General features: G+C 34.1%; 2 protein-coding genes across 2 annotated transcripts; one reads left to right on the top strand and one right to left on the bottom strand.

Moving 5' to 3' along the window:
- The first annotated feature begins 1,313 nt into the window (after positions 1-1,313).
- LOC111402127 (probable protein phosphatase 2C 33) lies at positions 1,314-7,291 on the top strand. Its single transcript, XM_023030212.1, has 6 exons — positions 1,314-1,797; positions 2,011-2,584; positions 3,311-3,700; positions 3,789-3,906; positions 6,148-6,371; positions 6,460-7,291. The coding sequence occupies exons 2-6, from the start codon at positions 2,342-2,344 to the stop codon at positions 6,958-6,960; spliced, it is 1,476 nt and encodes a 491-aa protein (XP_022885980.1). The 5' UTR covers positions 1,314-1,797; positions 2,011-2,341; the 3' UTR covers positions 6,961-7,291.
- A 3,733-nt stretch (positions 7,292-11,024) lies between these two features.
- LOC111402126 (coatomer subunit beta-1-like) lies at positions 11,025-18,433 on the bottom strand. Its single transcript, XM_023030210.1, has 6 exons — positions 18,274-18,433; positions 15,404-17,470; positions 14,063-14,572; positions 13,126-13,211; positions 11,730-11,946; positions 11,025-11,272 (listed from the first exon to the last, which is right to left on the bottom strand). The coding sequence occupies exons 2-5, from the start codon at positions 17,447-17,449 to the stop codon at positions 11,742-11,744; spliced, it is 2,847 nt and encodes a 948-aa protein (XP_022885978.1). The 5' UTR covers positions 17,450-17,470; positions 18,274-18,433; the 3' UTR covers positions 11,025-11,272; positions 11,730-11,741.
- Between the last annotated feature and the right edge of the window lie 602 nt (positions 18,434-19,035).

Raw genomic sequence — 19,035 nt, 5'->3', positions numbered from 1 at the left:
AATCTCGTGTTTCACATTATCATTAATTGACCAAGGCTAATTACATGTATTATATAATAATAAAATTAATTAACTTTAAGAAAGCCTAATTGGAACTATCGAGACTTCATCTTGTCGATGAAATTAAGAATGCAAAAGATTTTCGAGAATTGCATTAATTTTTGAAAATTATACGGTATATAGAATTATTTGAGTAAATAGTATAATAACTCCCTCGAGATTATTGAATTTTTATTTTTTATATTATTCTTGAAATTATAAAAAGAAAAAATTTAATTGTAAATTAAAAAGTAAATTCAAATTTGTAACTAGATTTAAAATTGCTAAATGACACTTTGCTAACTACTTTTTAAAATTAAAGATCACGTGATTCACGTCCAAAAATGTACAAGCATAGCGAGAATATTAAAATTAAAAAATTTAGAATATAAACGAGAAAGAATTTAAATAATAGCGTTTAAAGTTGAATTTACAGTGACATCAAAGTATATAATATGAGATATATTAAGGGTCCGTTTGGTATAACTTTTATTTTTACTTTTACTTTTATCAATAATTTTTTGAGGAAATTATCTTAAGTTTTGTTTAATTTTTAAAAGAGTTTTCTATGCCAGAAGTGCTTTTAACTATCAAAAGTACTTTCATAAGATTAGTCAAACTGGTCCAAAAAATAGCTTTTTAAGTCTCAAAAAATCCTTTTAATTTTTTAAAAGTCGAGCCCTAAATTCCTTTTTGGTGGAGATTAAAATTCAATTTTTAGTAAATTTTTATAAAAGTTGATAAAATATATAATTGAAAAGTTATGATCTTGAAAAATATATAATTAAAATTAATTGTTAACTTTGATTTATAATATTTAATCCACGTGAAATATGGAAATAAGTATTTATTTAAGAAAAAGGGTCATTGATTGGAGTTATGAATTGATGTGGTGATGATGGAAACGGACATGTTTAAAAATCTGTAATCACAATAATTGCACTCTTTTTTCTATTATCAGCATCGCATTAGAAATTATGCGTATCCGTATGATCGTTGAAAAAAATGAAGTTTTGAACAGTAATAAGTTTTAACTTTCGTACAAAATATTTTATTAAATATATATGGGGTTGAAAATGTTTATGAGAATTGAAAGAGTTTTAAAATATTGGTTTTATCAAGATTATTATGACAATATATACAGATAATGCAGATATATATACACATATACGTACAAAAACATTCCGTAGAAGATACATACGTTGAAATTTTCGACGGACGCTGGAGAAGGTTTGTCACACACACTGATGACCCGGCCCACCCACTGTCTCTATATAAGTGTATCTCTCTCTCTGTACTTTTCAGTTTTCACTGTAATAAAAAGTCTTACCGGCAGCTCGTTTCCGACCTGAATTCTCTCTTTCTTCTCTCCCTTTCCGAATTATTATTGCATCTATCATTCATTGTCCATTTCAAAGCAGCCCTCTTTTTGTTTCATTCGATTTTTATCTGTTTCTGTTGAATACAAAATTAAAATTCAGTGCAGGACTTGGGTTGATTTCTACCGTTGATTAATGAGAATATTATCGAGGAATCATTAATAGCTGTTTCGGTTTACATCCGCTGGGTCCCAAGTTTCAATCCTTTTTATGTTAATTTCTTGTAATAATTGGTGATTCTGGGTTTTTAGGCAGTAATGCCTGTTGGGTTTTTGAGTTCTTGATTAGTCTTTAGCTCTGATTGATCTTCTTGATTCTGGGTTTTTTTTTTCGTAAGCAAGCAAAAGAAAGAAAGTTTTTGTTGTCCTGAATCGGAAAGGTGATACTTTTTTTCTGTAGATCTGTTCTTTCTAATTCTATAGTGTTATTATTGTTAGCTTTTTTGCGTAACATATTTAGTATTTAGAGCAGAAAAAAGGAGGAAAGGATAAGAGAAACTGTTGTTTATTATAGTTATATTTTTATTATTTATCTTTTATTTGTTTAGGGCACTTTAAGGATAAGATTAATTGAAAGTTAAATTCTTTTTTAGGTTCAGAAGCTTGTTCTTGTTTCTATTCTGTCTGAAAGGATGAAATTCGTCAATAAAATGGGGTGAATTTTTGTAAATGAAGTGGATACTTGGATGGTATAATTCAAAGGGTGCCTGAATATTCATTACTTGAGACAATTTAATGTTATTTTTGCCATTGTTCAATTGTGGAATAAGGGGAAAGTTTCTTGATTGAGTGGACTCGGGGGTGAATATATATAGTTTGGAAGGATTTTTCACTAAATTTGTGACGGATCCGAATACGGAAAATAGGGGGGTTGGCTGTTTGGCTGGACTGGAGTATTTACTGGAAATAATCAGGTCCCTGATAATGGGATGCTGCTTATCCAGTGAGACCAGGAATCCTCTTCCTAGTTCTCCGGTGGAGGTAAGGAAGAGGAAGGGCTCAAGAAATAGGCTGGGGTCTCGAAATCCATCCTTTGATTTTAGGAGGGATGAACAACTACGTAAGACTCCAGGCCGCATGTTCTTAAACGGTTCCAGCGAGGTTGCTTCACTCTTTACCCAGCAAGGCAAGAAAGGAACCAATCAAGATGCCATGCTTGTTTGGGAGGTTAGCTGCTTCTTTCTTCACCTTAATGTGATCAATTTGAATGTTATTATTAATATGGTTTCAATATTAATCATAATCCAATGGGATAATGGTATATAGTCTATGACAAGCGATATTGTAATTTCTAATTTGTGGTCTCTCTTTGTTATGAGTTAAACAAAAAAATCATATACTTTCTTGCTTAATATGGGCTATTACTAAATAATAGTAGTTGATCCATTTTGGCACTTTGGGCCTACACTTGAGCAACAAAAGTTTTTGCTGACCTGCCCGTCTCTTAAGATTCTCTGAAGCGAGATCTCATTCTTGTCTTTTAATATAATTTTTTTACATTTTACGTGTTTGATGATAGAGTTGGTTTGAGGATTTCAGTTACTACATCATATTTTGTGTTTAGCTAAACTTGGGATGATTGTATCATGAAAGGATAGAAATTATGGATAAAATAAACAACTCAATAAGAAGTCTGGTCAGATTATCATTGGTATCTTCTGTCAATTGATTAAATCCTATGGGGCCTGAGAAAGTGATATTTGTGTTTATTTAACATGAATGTTCATAATTTGTGTGGATATATTGAATTTTCACATGTTGAAGATGCTTGATGAAATTTTTTAAGATAAACTATCGTGTCTTTGCCGTATCAAGCATTTTAGTGTTTTTGTTGGTCTCAAGTTGCTTGCTAGATTGCCTTTCACTGATTTTTTTGTGAAATTGGATTTCTAGAATTTTGGTTTGAGAACAGACACGGTCTTCTGTGGTGTTTTTGACGGCCATGGTCCCTATGGTCATTTGGTTGCAAAGCGAGTCAGAGATTCTCTTCCTTCAAAACTGAGTGCACATTGGGAAGTTGATATAAAGAGTGATGAGGTTCTTAGGGCGGGTAGTTTGAATAGTACGGGAAGTAGGTGCTCTGAAGATACCTCTTTCTTAACCCTTGATGAGTTGTCTATAGCTTCCGTTTATCTTGAAGACGCTGCAAAGCATCCAGAGGATTTCCAGACACTGAAGGAGTCCTTCCTAAAGGCTTTTAAGGTTATGGATCGGGAACTGAGAATGTATTCAAATGTCGAATGCTTCTGTAGTGGGACAACAGCAGTGACTCTAGTGAAACAGGTATACTGATAAATTCAGAAGTGATACCAATGTGAGTTAGTGGTTGTGTTATTTATGTACTCAAGAAGGCCTTGATTGTGATCTGCAGGGTCAGGATCTTGTAATTGGAAATGTTGGGGACTCTAGAGCTGTATTGGGTACAAGAGATGAAAACAATTCGCTCATTGCTGTCCAGTTGACTGTGGATCTAAAACCAAACCTTCCAGGTACTCTCTCTTTCTCTCCAAGAAAGGCACAAGAATAAGCAAAATACACTTGAAATAAGAATCAGTTTTTACATGTTCAGAAGCAGAAATTATATTCAATTCATAGAGTTTCTGGTTAGTACCATTAAAGCTGCACAATATAGAGAACACAAGAATATAGAGAAGAAGAGAGGGAAGGAAGCAGGAAGAAGAGAATAGAAGAGATATAAAGGAGAGGAAAGACGAGGGAGAAAGTGAAGAGAGAATTTGGGTTTTGTTTCAATGGCAACTTCGAATACTGTAAGCAGTACCATTCTTTCTCTAGGTTCCATTCCATCGCGGAATGCTCTCTCTTTCTCCCCTTTCTTCTCTCTTCTTGTCTCTTTTCAGTTTTCTCTTAGATATAGAGTGTTTGATAGCCATTTTTATAGAAAAATGAATTTTAGGATAGTAGATTGATGGAGAATGTGTGGATGAAAATTTTTTAATTTACGTGAAATATTATTTTAATGAAAAATGTGTAATTGAAATGAAGAGAGAGAAAAATGTATTTTGAAAAAAATGGGAATCAAACGGGGCCATAATATAAGAGGAAGTGCTACATATACATAATTGTCTACATAATGGTATCCATTATTACACGTGGCACTGGATCCAACTTTTAATTCAAATCTCACACTTGCACATCAACAACCACATGATTGTCACATCACATTAAGAACGTCATTATGTGCAATAATTATGTACAAGTAAAATTTTCCATAATATTAGTGACTGTTAATTGTGTACTATATCAAATCTTTTGATTAGACATGAATTTTTTGGCTGTTTTCTTTAACCTATCGAGTTTAAATTTTCCTGATCTGTAAATCATTAATAGCTAAACAGAAAAACCATGTATTTGTATGGTTGAATAGGTGTGCATTTAAGTACAACCTCTATTACCGATCTCCTAATCTTTTATGTGCTAAACTTTTGCACAGTTGTGAAGACGTGAGTAAATCCACTTTTGTGCTTTTGATTGTTTTTCTTTTCTTTTTGGCTAATCTCAATCTTTATCTGCAAATTTTCCACGTATTGCACTTATACCGAGTTTCGAAGACCAACCTGATAGTATTGACCGTTTTTCCATTTTGCTCCTTTTTCTGTTGTTTAGCCACCATTTTGCTCCTTTTTCTGTTGTTTAGCCAATACCTTAGTGGTGATTTACAGTTCAAGCACATACTTGTCTGCTAAGATATTGATATATAAGTAGTTGGGTTCTGGTGTAAACGTTACTCAGATGCTGATATTTGGCAATGGTTGCATAATGGTCTGATAAATGTTTTCAACCAGACAAGATAGAAACAGGTCTTGATGTGTTTGAAAATATTAAAACCAGGTCTCTAGTAGTTGATAGTTGGGATAGTGAGGTCTAATTAATAAAGGAGGGCACTCTATGAGAACTCGACCGGTCTACATTTTATGGAATTTCTCAAGCCTAGATGTCATAATTTATAGTGGAATAATGGCGACAGAAGCATGGTACCTTTCAAAATTGATGAACACCCGTGAATTGTAAAACCTAACATTGGTTGAGTCGGAACTCTAAAAGGGTTCGTGTGAACTAGGGCTCGCCACTAATTGGTAGTTGGTAAGCTGCATTTAACCATCTAGGGCCACTGAATTAGACTCCAATTTGTACTACTTGGTAGATGGACCAGGTTATGACGCTTTACCTGAGGATGTTATCTGTTTACACTCCCCTCTCTTAGAAAGAGGTTACCTGTCATTGAAACACAAGCTGGATACATATCAGCAGGAACTGCGTGGAAATAACACTGCACTTCTATGTATGGGTTTGTGATGTATGTTGAGTCGGTTGGCAGCAAGTCTTGCCATGATGCTCCAGTAGTTATTTAGCTTCCCTTCGGAAAGAACTTTATAAATGGTATATAAATTCAGTGTCAAACATTAATTTCAACTACACATTGATACTTGCTTCTCATTATTATCCACACATTTCTCAGGACCCACTACTATTCCTCTTATGAACCATTTATAATTTTGTCAAACGGTGTTGTGCTTGTGTCTTGAGTACTATTATTTTTTGGTCTTGGGCTTGAGACTTGGAAACTTTAATGGCTGAAACAACAAGGTAGAAATGCTCCTATTTCCAGAATTTCATTTCCCGAATAAATAAATTCAAACTATTAACTGATTGATTTAGTTTTAGATACAAATATCTCCCGTTTATTATATCCATTTTTATTTACCTGATAGCTGAAGCAGAGAGAATCCTCAAATGTAAGGGACGTGTATTTGCCCTTCAGGATGAACCTGAGGTTGCAAGAGTGTGGCTGCCAAACAGTGACTCTCCTGGCCTCGCTATGGCACGTGCATTTGGAGATTTTTGTCTAAAGGAGTTTGGTCTTATCTCTGTACCTGAAATTTCCTATAGACGCATCACTGATAAGGATGAGTTTATAGTATTGGCAACAGACGGGGTATCGACCATGACATTTATTTTCTACTACTATTTTTCATTTCGTAAAATTTTCTTTAAGTTGGGCAAAGTTTTAATGTACATTGCAGATTTGGGATGTGCTCTCAAATGAAGAAGTCGTAGACATTGTTGGGTCTTGCTCCACTCGTTCGTATGCAGCTCGAATGCTAGTAGAGTCAGCAGTTCGGGCTTGGAGGTCCAAATATCCAACTTCTAAGGTTGACGACTGTGCTGTTGTTTGCCTCTTTCTTGATTCAAATCCAAACAATTCTACTGCTCCTACCACCGAACGCAGAGAGAATATCTCTACAGAAGGGCATGAGGATACCGACCAGAAAGATGATTCCTTTAGTCCAACTGGATTGGACCGCTCTGGCACAGTTAGAACAAACGAAGAGGCCCGTGGAGTGGACAATGTAGAAACTTCAGATGCAAATGATGAGGTAGCCTCAAATAATAAAGGAAAAAACATGGAGGTTGGAAAAGGGTGGTCTACGCTCGAAGGAGTCTCCCGTGTAAACACTTTACTGAACTTGCCAAGGTTTGTCCCAAACAAAGACGAGAAAAAGGCTGCAGGAGAGACAGGCTAGAAATCCTCATTTGATTTTTATTTTTCACATTCATTTTTAATTTTCCCCGTTTATCAGGTGTTTTTCTTCATTGTCTACAGGAAGGAACAGTTAAAACATTTAGGAAAAAATGATATTTATTCCGGACCGGAGAGGTGGGCCCGGCTATATTAGAGTGTCTGGGATCTTCCTTTTTTATCTTGTGTGGGTAGAATAGGAATTTTGTGCAATCCAACTCTCCATCTTTTCGTTCTTTTCTACATTTTTTAGTCCTTGAAATTGTGTAATTTCTATCCCTTTTATGTTGGATAATATTTGTGTTAATGCAAGCTTCTTTCAGTGCAACTTGTCATTGATTAATGCTTTTCCCACTCTAATATTGTTGGTAGTGCAGCTTTGCTTTCTTGCAACTTGAAGATGATTGTTGATTTTTCTAGGACCAATGAATGGCAAGTGCTTTTTGATCTGTGGATCCTTTTATTTTTTTGGCTGCTACTGTTGTTTTCTTGAGAAGTTTTTTCACAAATCTTGACATGATTAATGGGACCTTGGTCCCCATATTCTTGTATTCAGTCAACTATTGGTTGTCCGTCTTTGCCCACCATGATTTCTTCGAGTTTGCAATGAATTTAAGAAAGTTTAAAGTCTTATGCTAAATTGGCCTTTTGGATTTGACAAATTAAGAAGTGCTGCACTATGTGGGAAAAGCTGGAAAAAGCAAGAAAATGCTATTTTCTTGACAATGCACAGGCCACTACACATATTGCACATGTGGTGAGGTATGCTTGAGTAGACCTTATTAAGGAATTAAAAAGAATCAAAATTTTGTTTGTTATATACTTGTATTGCCCATATTGTCCTCTGAATCGGTGGGACTAAGCATTAATAAATTTCAACTCCGTCGTCTAAATATGTTATTTGCACACTTGGATATACAAGTTACAGGAGCAAACCATCGTGCCAAAGCGGGAGGTACAACAATCATATGCACTCTGGTGCGCATGTTAAAATACTAACAATTTGAGTGTGGGAGAAACATGGAAGTATGGGAATATGAAAGTCGGGTATAGATTATATCACTCTAGATTAAGTTACTCTCACTTGGAGGCCAAAGAGGAGTGGATGAGATCTTAAGGATGCTTAATCCATGGGTTCATCCAACAGTTCACATGTCAAACTCAATTATGTCACATACTAGCCAGCATAGCATGACCTTTCATGCCCTATTTCGGACAAATTATATCGTAACAATTATTTTCACACACAACTAAAGGGCGTCGAGATTACTATTGACGAAGGCATCAAGAGTTGGACCCATCGATTTCAAGAGGTCCATTTTATAGATAAGGCCACTCTTTGATGCTTCGAAGTGATGATGCTAGAAGGCTGTTGACGTTTGCGTCGCTTTGGTTTTGAGCTACGCTCCTAATGCCTCCAATAGAAAGGGCAAGCGTTGACCACATTGCCTTGGTCAAAGCGTAGCAAAATCTCATGCGACCATGTCCGTCCTTGGTGCTTTCTATTATAGATAAATTAAAGAAGTGTTTCAATAACGGATAATATAGTACTATGTTTTATTTCTTGTACAAGGAAGAAAGCAAATTCAAGAACTAGCGGATGTGTAAAGCTGAATGGAAAACGACGTCGTCAACCGATAGAGGTTAAAATAGTAATATTATGATGTAAGTTCTTTGGTTATTTGTAGCAATTACACAAATAATAAATAATTTCGAATTTTACCGAATAAAATTTCGCGTATGAAATTACAACAAAGAAAACATACTTTTATTGTCCATTGTTAAAACTTCATGAGCGTAATTGCAAAACAACTATATAACAACTAGTATTTTAAAAGGCCCAATGCATGACGATGTATGGAGGTCAAGTTATGAATTAGGCGAGGCATGCACATAAAATATCGTAAAAATGTGTTTTCTTATTTTTATATTTTTTTAATTTTTAATCAATCAAAAAATTATTTAATAATTAAAAATAATACCTACCAAACATCTAAAACAGATTTATAGAAGCTTTATACATTTTTTTCTAAGTTTCCTACAAAAGATAAATTTCAAATGTAAATACTAAACAGTAAATAAATAGAAATTATCGAGAGTTTCCTTTGTTCAATGTTTCAAGGATTGTTTGAATCCTGAGTAGATGAAGTGAAGAAATCAGATTTTAAGTTTTAATTTAAAAGAATTTTTTTTAAAAAAGAAGAAAAAGAAGAAGAAGAAAATAATAATGCGTGTATATCACACCTAGGCAGGCATTAGTGGTCAACGATTGTCGTTAACCACCTTGCGTATCGCGTCTTTTAGAACACTGATAACAACAAATCTTTCTTACACTCACTTTCTTTTATTAATATATCACGATGGAATTGGTACAAAGCTCTATGAGTAGAGAGGAATTCTCTTGTACAAGCGTTCTTCTTACTCATAAATTTGACAGACTTATTTGAAAATTTTGATGGACTTTTTTTTAAGTGATGATTTATGTGGATTTCACGGATATTTTTTTATAAATTTGTATGGAATTTGTGGAAATCTTTTGTAGACTTCTATGCACTTTCATTTTAAAAATTTATAGACTTTTATAGAATTCAAAATACTTTTGAAAATTTTAATTTGAAATAGAATTCACTTGGATCTAATATGATGGTGTAAAATTTTCACATACGAGGTGTTGGTTCTTACAATTCCCCTTTTTCTTCTCTTCTTCTTCCCATATAATAAAAAAAAATAAAAGAATAAAAATTTAGGACCTTAATTAAATAAATAATAACCAAAATTATACATGTATATAATAAACAATAAATTTAATATTCAATATTATTAATATAATATACTTTTAAAAATAAATAAAAATCAATGTATTTAAATTTAATTATAAATTTTACATATAAAATTTTATAACTTAATAAAAAATAGATATTTTTCACAAAAAAAAAAGAATAATAAAAAAAGTTACAAGATAAACAATAAGAGAGAGAGAAAGATAAATAAATTTTTTAAATCATAAATAAATTTATTTATTTTCATATAAAATAGTTTATTTATTTATTTATTTTTATAGAAATATAGATAAACAATAAGAGAGAGAAAGATAAATGAAAATAAATATAATCAATAAATTTTTTTTAATCAAATCTGTTCGCAGAAGGAAAAAAGAAAGAAAGATTGAAAACAAAATACTTTTTTTTGTGAAAGTCTCCCAAAATCTCGGGATTAATGTTAGACAAATTTTAAGATTTTATATGAATATTTTATGTTTAAAAGTTAGTATTTCAAAGACTTTTATAAAAGTCTTTAGAAATCATTAAAATTTAAATACCTCAAAACTTATAGATATTTCTAAAAAAAATTAATTGAATATATCGTAACTTTTAAAGACTTTTTAACAGTACATAAAAGCCTCAATTGAATACACCGTAACTCTTAAAAACTTCTTAAAAGTCTATAAAAGCTCCAGTTAAATATAACAATACTTTTAGAGAGTCTTAAAAAATCTCAATTGAATACTTCTAAACTTTTTAAATTCCAAAAAGTCATTAAAAGTCTCAATTTAATATGCCTCCTAAGTCAATCCAACGTCAATATCTTATAGATCTCAAGTGATTATAAACGCTCTCATGATCTTAATAGGCTTTATATTGAATATTGAATTGACTTAAATTAAAAGTTACAATAATTTGTCCAATAAATATGTCAAATTTGTGAGGAGGAACGGTCCGATTCTCTTCTTCTAGCCTTCCGAATGTATGTCCATCAAATACATTTTTTAAATGTAAAATAAGATTAAACTGTTTGGTTTAAATTAAAATTGATTTTTCAATAAACTTTCTTAAAATCTCATTAAATGTGTGAATAAAAAATTAATAAAATTTCCAGATCCAATAAAATTGTGATTGAAAATAAATTTAAAGAAAAATGAGTTTCAAAAATTCGGGATCACTTTCGAATGCACGTCCGCTCATTCTTTACAATAATCCTTTGATATCTGCCATCTTCATTTAAAGTTCATTTATCTGTAACCATGCATGAGATACGATACAGCGAATTTATTGCTCAACAAAACCCAGCTATGGGATACGTCAAAGCAAATCTATAGTTTAAATCCACCGTGCACAGATTTTAATCAAAATTAATTACTCTATTCAAAATTACAGTCATTTTGCAGTAAAAAATCATTACAAATAATTTTTAGAAAATACACCTAAAAACAGAACATTTTCTTTTATGATCTCCTCTACCTTAAGATGCAAATTCCAAAGCAACAGCTGATCGCAGAGAACTCCGACTATTCTTCCAAGCATGTTTTGAGTTTAACCCTACAAAACAACGGTGAGGTGAACTTTGTACGAGAAAAGATCTATCATAAAGCTTGACAACCCCCTGGAATTGTTTCATACAGGACAGCAAGAAAAGAAAGAAGAGGATTTCAAGAGTATCTTGAATAGAAGGGGGAGATCCTGCTTTGAACAGAGGAAGAAGAACTGTCTCTCCAAATTTCAATTCTAAAGCCAATGAGCCCGGAAAATATGATGGGTTGGATTTAAAGTTTAATCTGGGGTTCAAAGGAGATCAAACTTGAAACCAAGTCACCCCAACCCAAGGCTGGTTCCAATTGAACCACCCAGTTCATCCGATTTCATCTCAGTTGTTTAACATCTGGATTTAGGCTAAAACCAGGGCAGTTTCAGAGTCAGTCTGTTCAGTTGAACAGGTTCAGCTGGTCCTGTTTTCAAATCAATGTCAAAATATGAGAAAATTTGATAAAGCATTTACCTGCTAAAGAGATCAGCTTCCTCCCTTCTGCTTGAGAGTTATCTTGTCACCCAAGCTGAGGGCAATTCCTTGGGTCTTACTCCTTATCCTAATATATCCATTCAGTTTCCCATCTTCTTGTTTCTCAATGCTCACATTTACCAAAGCATCTTCCCCAAATACACTCTTTGCATACAAGTTAACAGCCAAGAAGCCGCAGTCACCTTCCAGGGCCGACCTGAACACAATCAAATAACAAGGATGAGAGGCAAAATTACAAACCTTACCAAACCACAGCCAAGTAGAAGCAAACAAAAGGTATAATACAAGCATTGCTTGACCAGGATATAAAACAAAAAAATAAAGTCTCACCAGTCGCATCACAATTTAAGAGTCCAGAGGACACTATTTCTCGGAGTTAATCTTGACAGATATCTTAAAAAGGGCAAGCAACTAAAGCCTGAAGGTAAGAGGTTAATCTGGACAAGCTTCAATCGATTTGTGGAGATGAACTTTATAAATAAAGGTAACTGATTTCTCCAAATTTTTTAGGATCACTCAATTAACTTAATATATCATGGTGAGAAGCCAATGAATTTTTATTTAATTCATAAATATATGAGGCTGGCTTTGTGTCTTAGGTGAAAGGCCTATTATGTTCTTCAAGGTTCACAACTGTGATAAAACTTTTCACCTTTTTAACATCCAAATTGCTGTCTACCAAATTGTTAGTGCCTTGAAAACAAAGTTCGCATAGGGTAGCTCAGATATCAAGCGCAGATATGCAGCCAGAAGATCATCTGCAAAATGTTTGCAATATGACATTTGACACTCCTTCCAGAAAGGGACTGCACATCTTCATTTAGTGTCGTGATACTCCGGATATTTATCACAAGAATTTTCAAGTTCACTCAAAACCCCAGTTTTAACTTGCAGATTTAAAATTTCCATTTGTTGCGTGATCTAGGCACTAAGAAACTGGATCATTTTACTGGCCTTGGGACACGTTGCATTTTGTACTACCTTTAACGCATTCTGCCAGATGAGTGACAACTACAGACTGAATATTCAGAGAGTACTAAATTTAAAGAACTTGTTAAACTACGAATATAAAAGCAAACTTGAAAATATTATCTACATTGAATTATGGTTCTTGGAGATGAGCCCTTCATATAGCTAACAAAAACAAGGATTTACAAAATTACCAATGGAACCATGACAGGGAGAAAACCAACAGAAAACCACAGTTTTTAATATTGAAAAATAGAAACTACCTTGATATACAGTTATCTTTTAATTATATGTCCTTTTAGGGGAGAAAAAGTGTTTCTTTATGGTTTGTGCATGTGGCCTCAATCTCCATGTCCTTGGTTACAAAAATTTGATACAGTCAAGCAGGAATGTGAACATGACTTACGGTGAAGTCAGGCATTTCATGTTGGTTGATTTGATTATATGGTCAAGAAATTCTTTCTCATCTGTTATTATAGTGTTGATAGCAACCTGCCAAAAGACACAGGAAAAAGGAAAAGCAATTAACAAGAAGCAGATAAAAGATTTTGAAAACAAGAAACAAACTACTTTTAACGAAGAAAAGCTTATGGGTTGGTGGAACAGATATGAACATTAGAACAACAGAAGTCAAACATAAATGCTGCCGACACTCATCAGTCTTCTCAGAAACAAATGGATAATAAATGTATATTAAAAAAGCAAGACAACAGTCATGAAAGCAGGACCCTATTTACCTCGAACAAACTTTAAAAGAATGTATTATTGATTAAACCACCAAAAGTACATCAACTTTTCAAGTCAAACTTTTTGATCAAGGTAGAAAAATATTTTCATACGATAGCTCCATTCGATGTCCTACACATCAAATGATAAAGTAATAACTCTCGAATTTGGAGCACCTTTGTTCAATGTTATTCACATCTAAAACATCTCTTCTGTTATGGTTAAGTTTTCAATAAGCAGAGCAAAGAAGAATATAATATCTTAAGGAGATTTCTTCTCCAAATAGAGAAAAGGAAAACCAGCTGATGCTGATCAGCAAAAGTTTGGGTTCACAGAAATGAGATGAAATTCAATTAAAACAAAAAAAGGGACATCAGATAACTTTCAAAAAATATATGGACAATGAAGAGTTTAACAGTGATAAGAAGTGAATGATAAGAGAAAGCACTAGGTGGGAATTTATCAGAAAATCAAATTGTGGCTCTCCTTTTTGACTTCTATGTAGTCATCACCACACAGTATTTTCTTACCAAAAATTGCAAAAATGAGAGGGAATATACATGGTATCCTAAACAAACAAAAATATGAATAACGACAGGACTTAAGTGACTTCGTACCTTGTTTTCCCACTCAAATTCTGCCCACATGGTTTTAAAAGCAGCATCACCACACACAGCAGGAGAGATGTAGTCCATAATATCAATATGAATATCATTAAGGACCACGACAGTCCGCTCAAGTACATTTGAGGTCTCGTAAACAATGTTACCAAATATGACTCCTGTCTCAGTAGAGGACACCTTAATATTTGCTTTTATTTGCTTGCTTGATTCAGGCGCCAAAGTATAATTCTGTGGTCGCTCAACAAGTTTAAGATCACCCATTGTAGCAAGCTCCAAGCACAAATTCTGAAGGGTCTGCTTTGTTCTATTAATAACCGTAACATCCAAAACAATATCGTACTGATGAACTGTCACATAAGCTTCAGCATACACTGGGTCACTAAACCCTGTCAGTTGAACAATACGGTTTAGCTTATTAGCATCATCTGCATCCTTAACAAACTCCCCAGTAGCACGTTTCAAATCATCCTGAACCTCATCTTCCAACTCCAGCTGGCTCATGCCCTGAAGCAAAGATAACAGTGTGGGAAATGAATAAACTATTTATACATTTGAGTATACTAGATGCATGATACAACCAATCAAAGAGAGACAAGAACCATGATCTCTCAAGAGAAATTGCTGGATTCTAAACACTTGCACAATAGATTGATTAAAGATACTATTTGGCACAGAAATAGAAGTTAATTGCAATCTCTCATGGTGATGAAAAGGTAAATTAGCATCACAATTCACAAGTACTCATAAATTGATCAGACCAAACCTCTAAAGCAGGTAAAATTAGCTGGCCCTAATGTGTAAGATGCTACAACACATATGACAACTTGATCCAAAAATCCAAAAAAGTACATATGACAAATAAAAATTATAGTACAAGCTAATTAAACTAAAAAATACAATTTTTTGACAACTATTTTACCAATCTAACAAGATATTTAATAGTTGCCATGTACAACCATCAGCATGACCAAACTTCAACATGGAAATTTTTTTAGCTCCATGTCTCTATCCCAAAACATTTCTTGTGAATTTTAAACCTGTCCCTCCCAAAAGTTTCACGTGAATAAATAATTAGACAATGGATAATATTGGTCCAATTTTCCATGATTCAATCAATATGATGTGAGCTGATTGACCTGAATACATTGCTACAGAGCACACTCCAACAGGACAGACAAACACACCCAGAGAGAGACAACTCAGGTCGATATGGCATGCAATAGCATAATTTGGTTGAGAAAATGAGCAACATTCTGATTACAATCTAAAAATATCAGGTACGGAACCTTTAACATTCAGCAAGAATGTAACAGATGGAAAATACAATATTCTTACCTTCCTGCTCTTCAAATGGTAGAAGTCAATTAGGTCATCAGGCTGCAAATGAGATATCTGAGCCTTTGCTTTTATTTCCTCAGTTTCACGTAACTGTTTGTCTAAAAGCATTTGAACAAACTTCTCATGGCAAGACTTCAACCAGATCGTCTTCACAGCATCTTCTGTGTTGCACAGCAATCTTATGCAAAGAACAATCCTGTCATAAGAATCATTGTCAATGGGGTGAGGGAGAACTGAAGATTGCCCTAGCTGTAGAATCGAGACCATGATCAATAATGCACTGGTTGATGCTTTGTTCACTTCAACCTTTGAAGGCTGAACCTCTTCTAATCTTAATACGAGCTTCGTTAGTGTAGAGGCAACAACAGCCCCAAGAAAAAAATCGCCAGTGAGAAGAAGGGATCGCAAATTTCCAGTAGCCAAAGATCCTTGAACTACAGTTGGAGGGGAGAAAGCAGTTTCAGAGGCAGCACTTTGAGTAGCATAAGTCCCATCAGCAAGGATGGCTGGTCTTTTAGATGAAATGGTAGTGGAGTTTGTCACCTGGGGCTTCTTTGTAGAATCAGCAGCTTCCTCTTCTTCAGAAATCGAAAAAAAAGGTAGGTCTCCAAGGCACTGCTTTATAGTTGAAATGCCATTCTCAACTTCAGAAAGTGAGAGACAATACTCTCCAATGATCCAAAGTGAACAGGCACAAACTCTTGCAGCTCGGATCTGATAAAATGTATCCAAAAGTCTGGTTACAATGGAAACTCTTAATTTTGGGTTGGTTTCAATTATCTCACGCACAAAAATGACAACATCCATAGCAGAAGCCACATTGTTGTCTCCCAAGAAATCCATCAATAAATGGACCACTATGCTTGCAACTTCAGGGAATTTTATCGCACAAGAATGGATGGCTTGAATAAGCATTTGGCGATACTCCCCATTCTTCTCAAGCTCCCCGCTTTGAGTTTTCATAACTTCCTTCTTCAAATTAAGAACTACCTCATTGACATTTCGAGGGGTGATCAGTTCTAGAACAATATCAAGAGTTTTCCTTTGGATATCAAGGTTTGGGCTTGATAGTGCCCTCAGTATATCCATGATCATGTCGACCAAAATATCTTTGTGGGAAGACTTAAGTTCATTCAGACGATCAAGCAAAATTAACTTAACATTATTGTCACTCTGAGAGAGAAGAAGCTGACAATATGTACTAGCCGCAGCTCTAATAGCCGTAGGAGCAGAAGACAAAGAAACGAGGGTTCCAGCACATTCATAGACAACAGCAGCTGAAGGGGCATTCAGAAGGGATATAATTATCTTGATATATTTACCTTTTTCTCCTTTGTTCGTCCTACAAACTTTCCGGATTAACTCCAAGACAACCATCTGCATTAATTCTCCCCAGTCAGGTACTCTGTCAACATTGGTCAAAAGGTAATTGATAGCACGATCCTGAGCACAATTGAAAAGCATCAGAAATGCATTCCTCTTAGCTGATGGATCCTGCTCCGTTGAAAGAAACCTCTCAATGGTCTCTGGTGCATCAACCAAGAGCTGCTCACCTTGTGGGAGCTTGTAAATCGACATCACAGCAAGAATTGCATTTTTCCTAACATAAGGGTGTCGATGCTCCAGGTTAGACATAATGGAGGGTATCAAAGGCTCAATGATCTCCACCTCATTCAGCCGACAAAGGAACCTCAGTGTGACACCTCGGATGTATTCATTCGGGTGCTGAAGATTATTCCTTAGATTCTGGCAGATCAAGATCATTTCGGGCAACACACGACCTTTGCCATCAGTCTTGTCGATGATCTCCAAATATAACAACAGCAATTTCTGAACAGTGTGGTCTTCAGAGGGTAATACATATCTAACTATAGTAATGAAGAGCTGAGGCAGGGTTTCACCATTCAGCAGAAGCATGATTGCATTTTTCATGGCATCAATCTTAGCAGGAACATCATTTCCTTCTAGTGCCTCCTTAATCTCATTAGCAAGGGCTGGAGTGCCGTTGTCAAAATGTACCAGCAAAGAGCACGATTTCTCCATTTTTCACTTGTTACCTAGTCACTGGAGAATACAAATATTTAACCAATACAGACCAAAAAATATTATAATTAAAAAATCACTATAACAGCGAAAATTGACTGAAAGTATGGCGACGTTCCACCTAGTTCATCAGTTAATCCAAATCCACATCATACATTACATAAAAAGAGCTAAAGTTATGATGTGAACTAAAATATCATTTTCCAATATGGTAATTCCTCAAATGATTACTTAAGTAAAGTCTGTATGATAAATAATCTAGCAAAGTGAAGAAACAATATGGAATTTTTAGGTACATCTAAAACATTAGAGAAATATAGTAAAAAAAATTCAGTTCATAGAACAGAAAAGGATTCAGTAATATCATGAAACATTCCTAATTCTCATTCCAGCAAAAACTAATATTATTCTGCAATACAAATCTGTACTCTAAATTCAAAAGAAAAGTTCAATTACATCGATAAAAAAAATTGAATAAGTCCATATCAAGCTAAAAATCAGACCTACCTAACACCATAACATACATATAGATTCTGAACAAAAAAAAAAAATATCGTTCTCATTGTACAGATCCATAAATCTTGATATCTACATCAACATATAAACAAACACAAAAATCCACCAAAATAAATCAAAAGTGCGGAACGATCGAGACGATAAATTCAGAAAATAGCAACATTCAATCCAATCATTCAAAGTGAATATGTTAGATGTAACTTATGGATTACATACAATGGATTAGTTTTTGGAATATCAGATCTGAAATGAAACCTAGGGCGCTGTAATAAATCGAACAAGTAAATAAGAAAAAAAATGCAAATTACCCGAGAATTGGAGTCGATTGAGAGCTCGAAGGAACAGATTTTGTTTCTTTAGTTTCTGTATGCGCAAATTTTCACTGCTATAATCGGGGATCTGCAGCTCGCTCTCAAATGATTTATTTTCTAACTTAAAAGTTCAGTGTTTGGAACGTGGCTTCTTAATTTTTACGATATTAACATTTGAGTTCTGAATTAACTTTTTTGACATCTAAGTCCTAATATTCTAATTTTGTAGTACTTGGAAATAGTTGCTGATTTGTATCGTTTTTGGACACAAAGAGGTCAAATTTTAGGCGAAAAACTAACTGCCGACTTTATTTTTATTGAACACCTAAATATATACTCATTTTCTCTCATCTTTTCTCCGTCCTCACCTTGTTTCCGAATTGTCATCCTAGTCGGAAGTAGAAGAAATAGTGAGATAGATAAAGAGTGTGGTACAAATATTATGGAAGTGGGGCGACAAATCACAACTGTGTATACAAGATATAATTGAAATTTTGATTTTAAATAGTTTATAAGTTGACTTTAACTAACTTTGACAAATTATTTGGGCAAGACCTATTAATTCCCTTGCCCTAGAAAAATAGTTTAAATACTAATTGAAGTTATTAACCCGTAAACAATATGGTCAAAATTTCCAAAATCTACAACCTTAGGCACATGGAGGTGGAAAATTGAGGAGTACAAATGGCGAGGGAAGCAAATTGCTATTGAAAGGTGTTGAGACCGAAATAAGCAATACTCTAGCTGAAATACTATTAT

Source organism: Olea europaea, chromosome 10 (genome assembly GCF_002742605.1).
Source record: "Olea europaea var. sylvestris chromosome 10, O_europaea_v1, whole genome shotgun sequence".
Classification (NCBI taxonomy): domain Eukaryota; kingdom Viridiplantae; phylum Streptophyta; class Magnoliopsida; order Lamiales; family Oleaceae; genus Olea; species Olea europaea.
The sequence above is the reverse complement of the archived record's forward strand: the minus strand, read 5'-3'. Positions and strand labels throughout refer to the sequence as shown.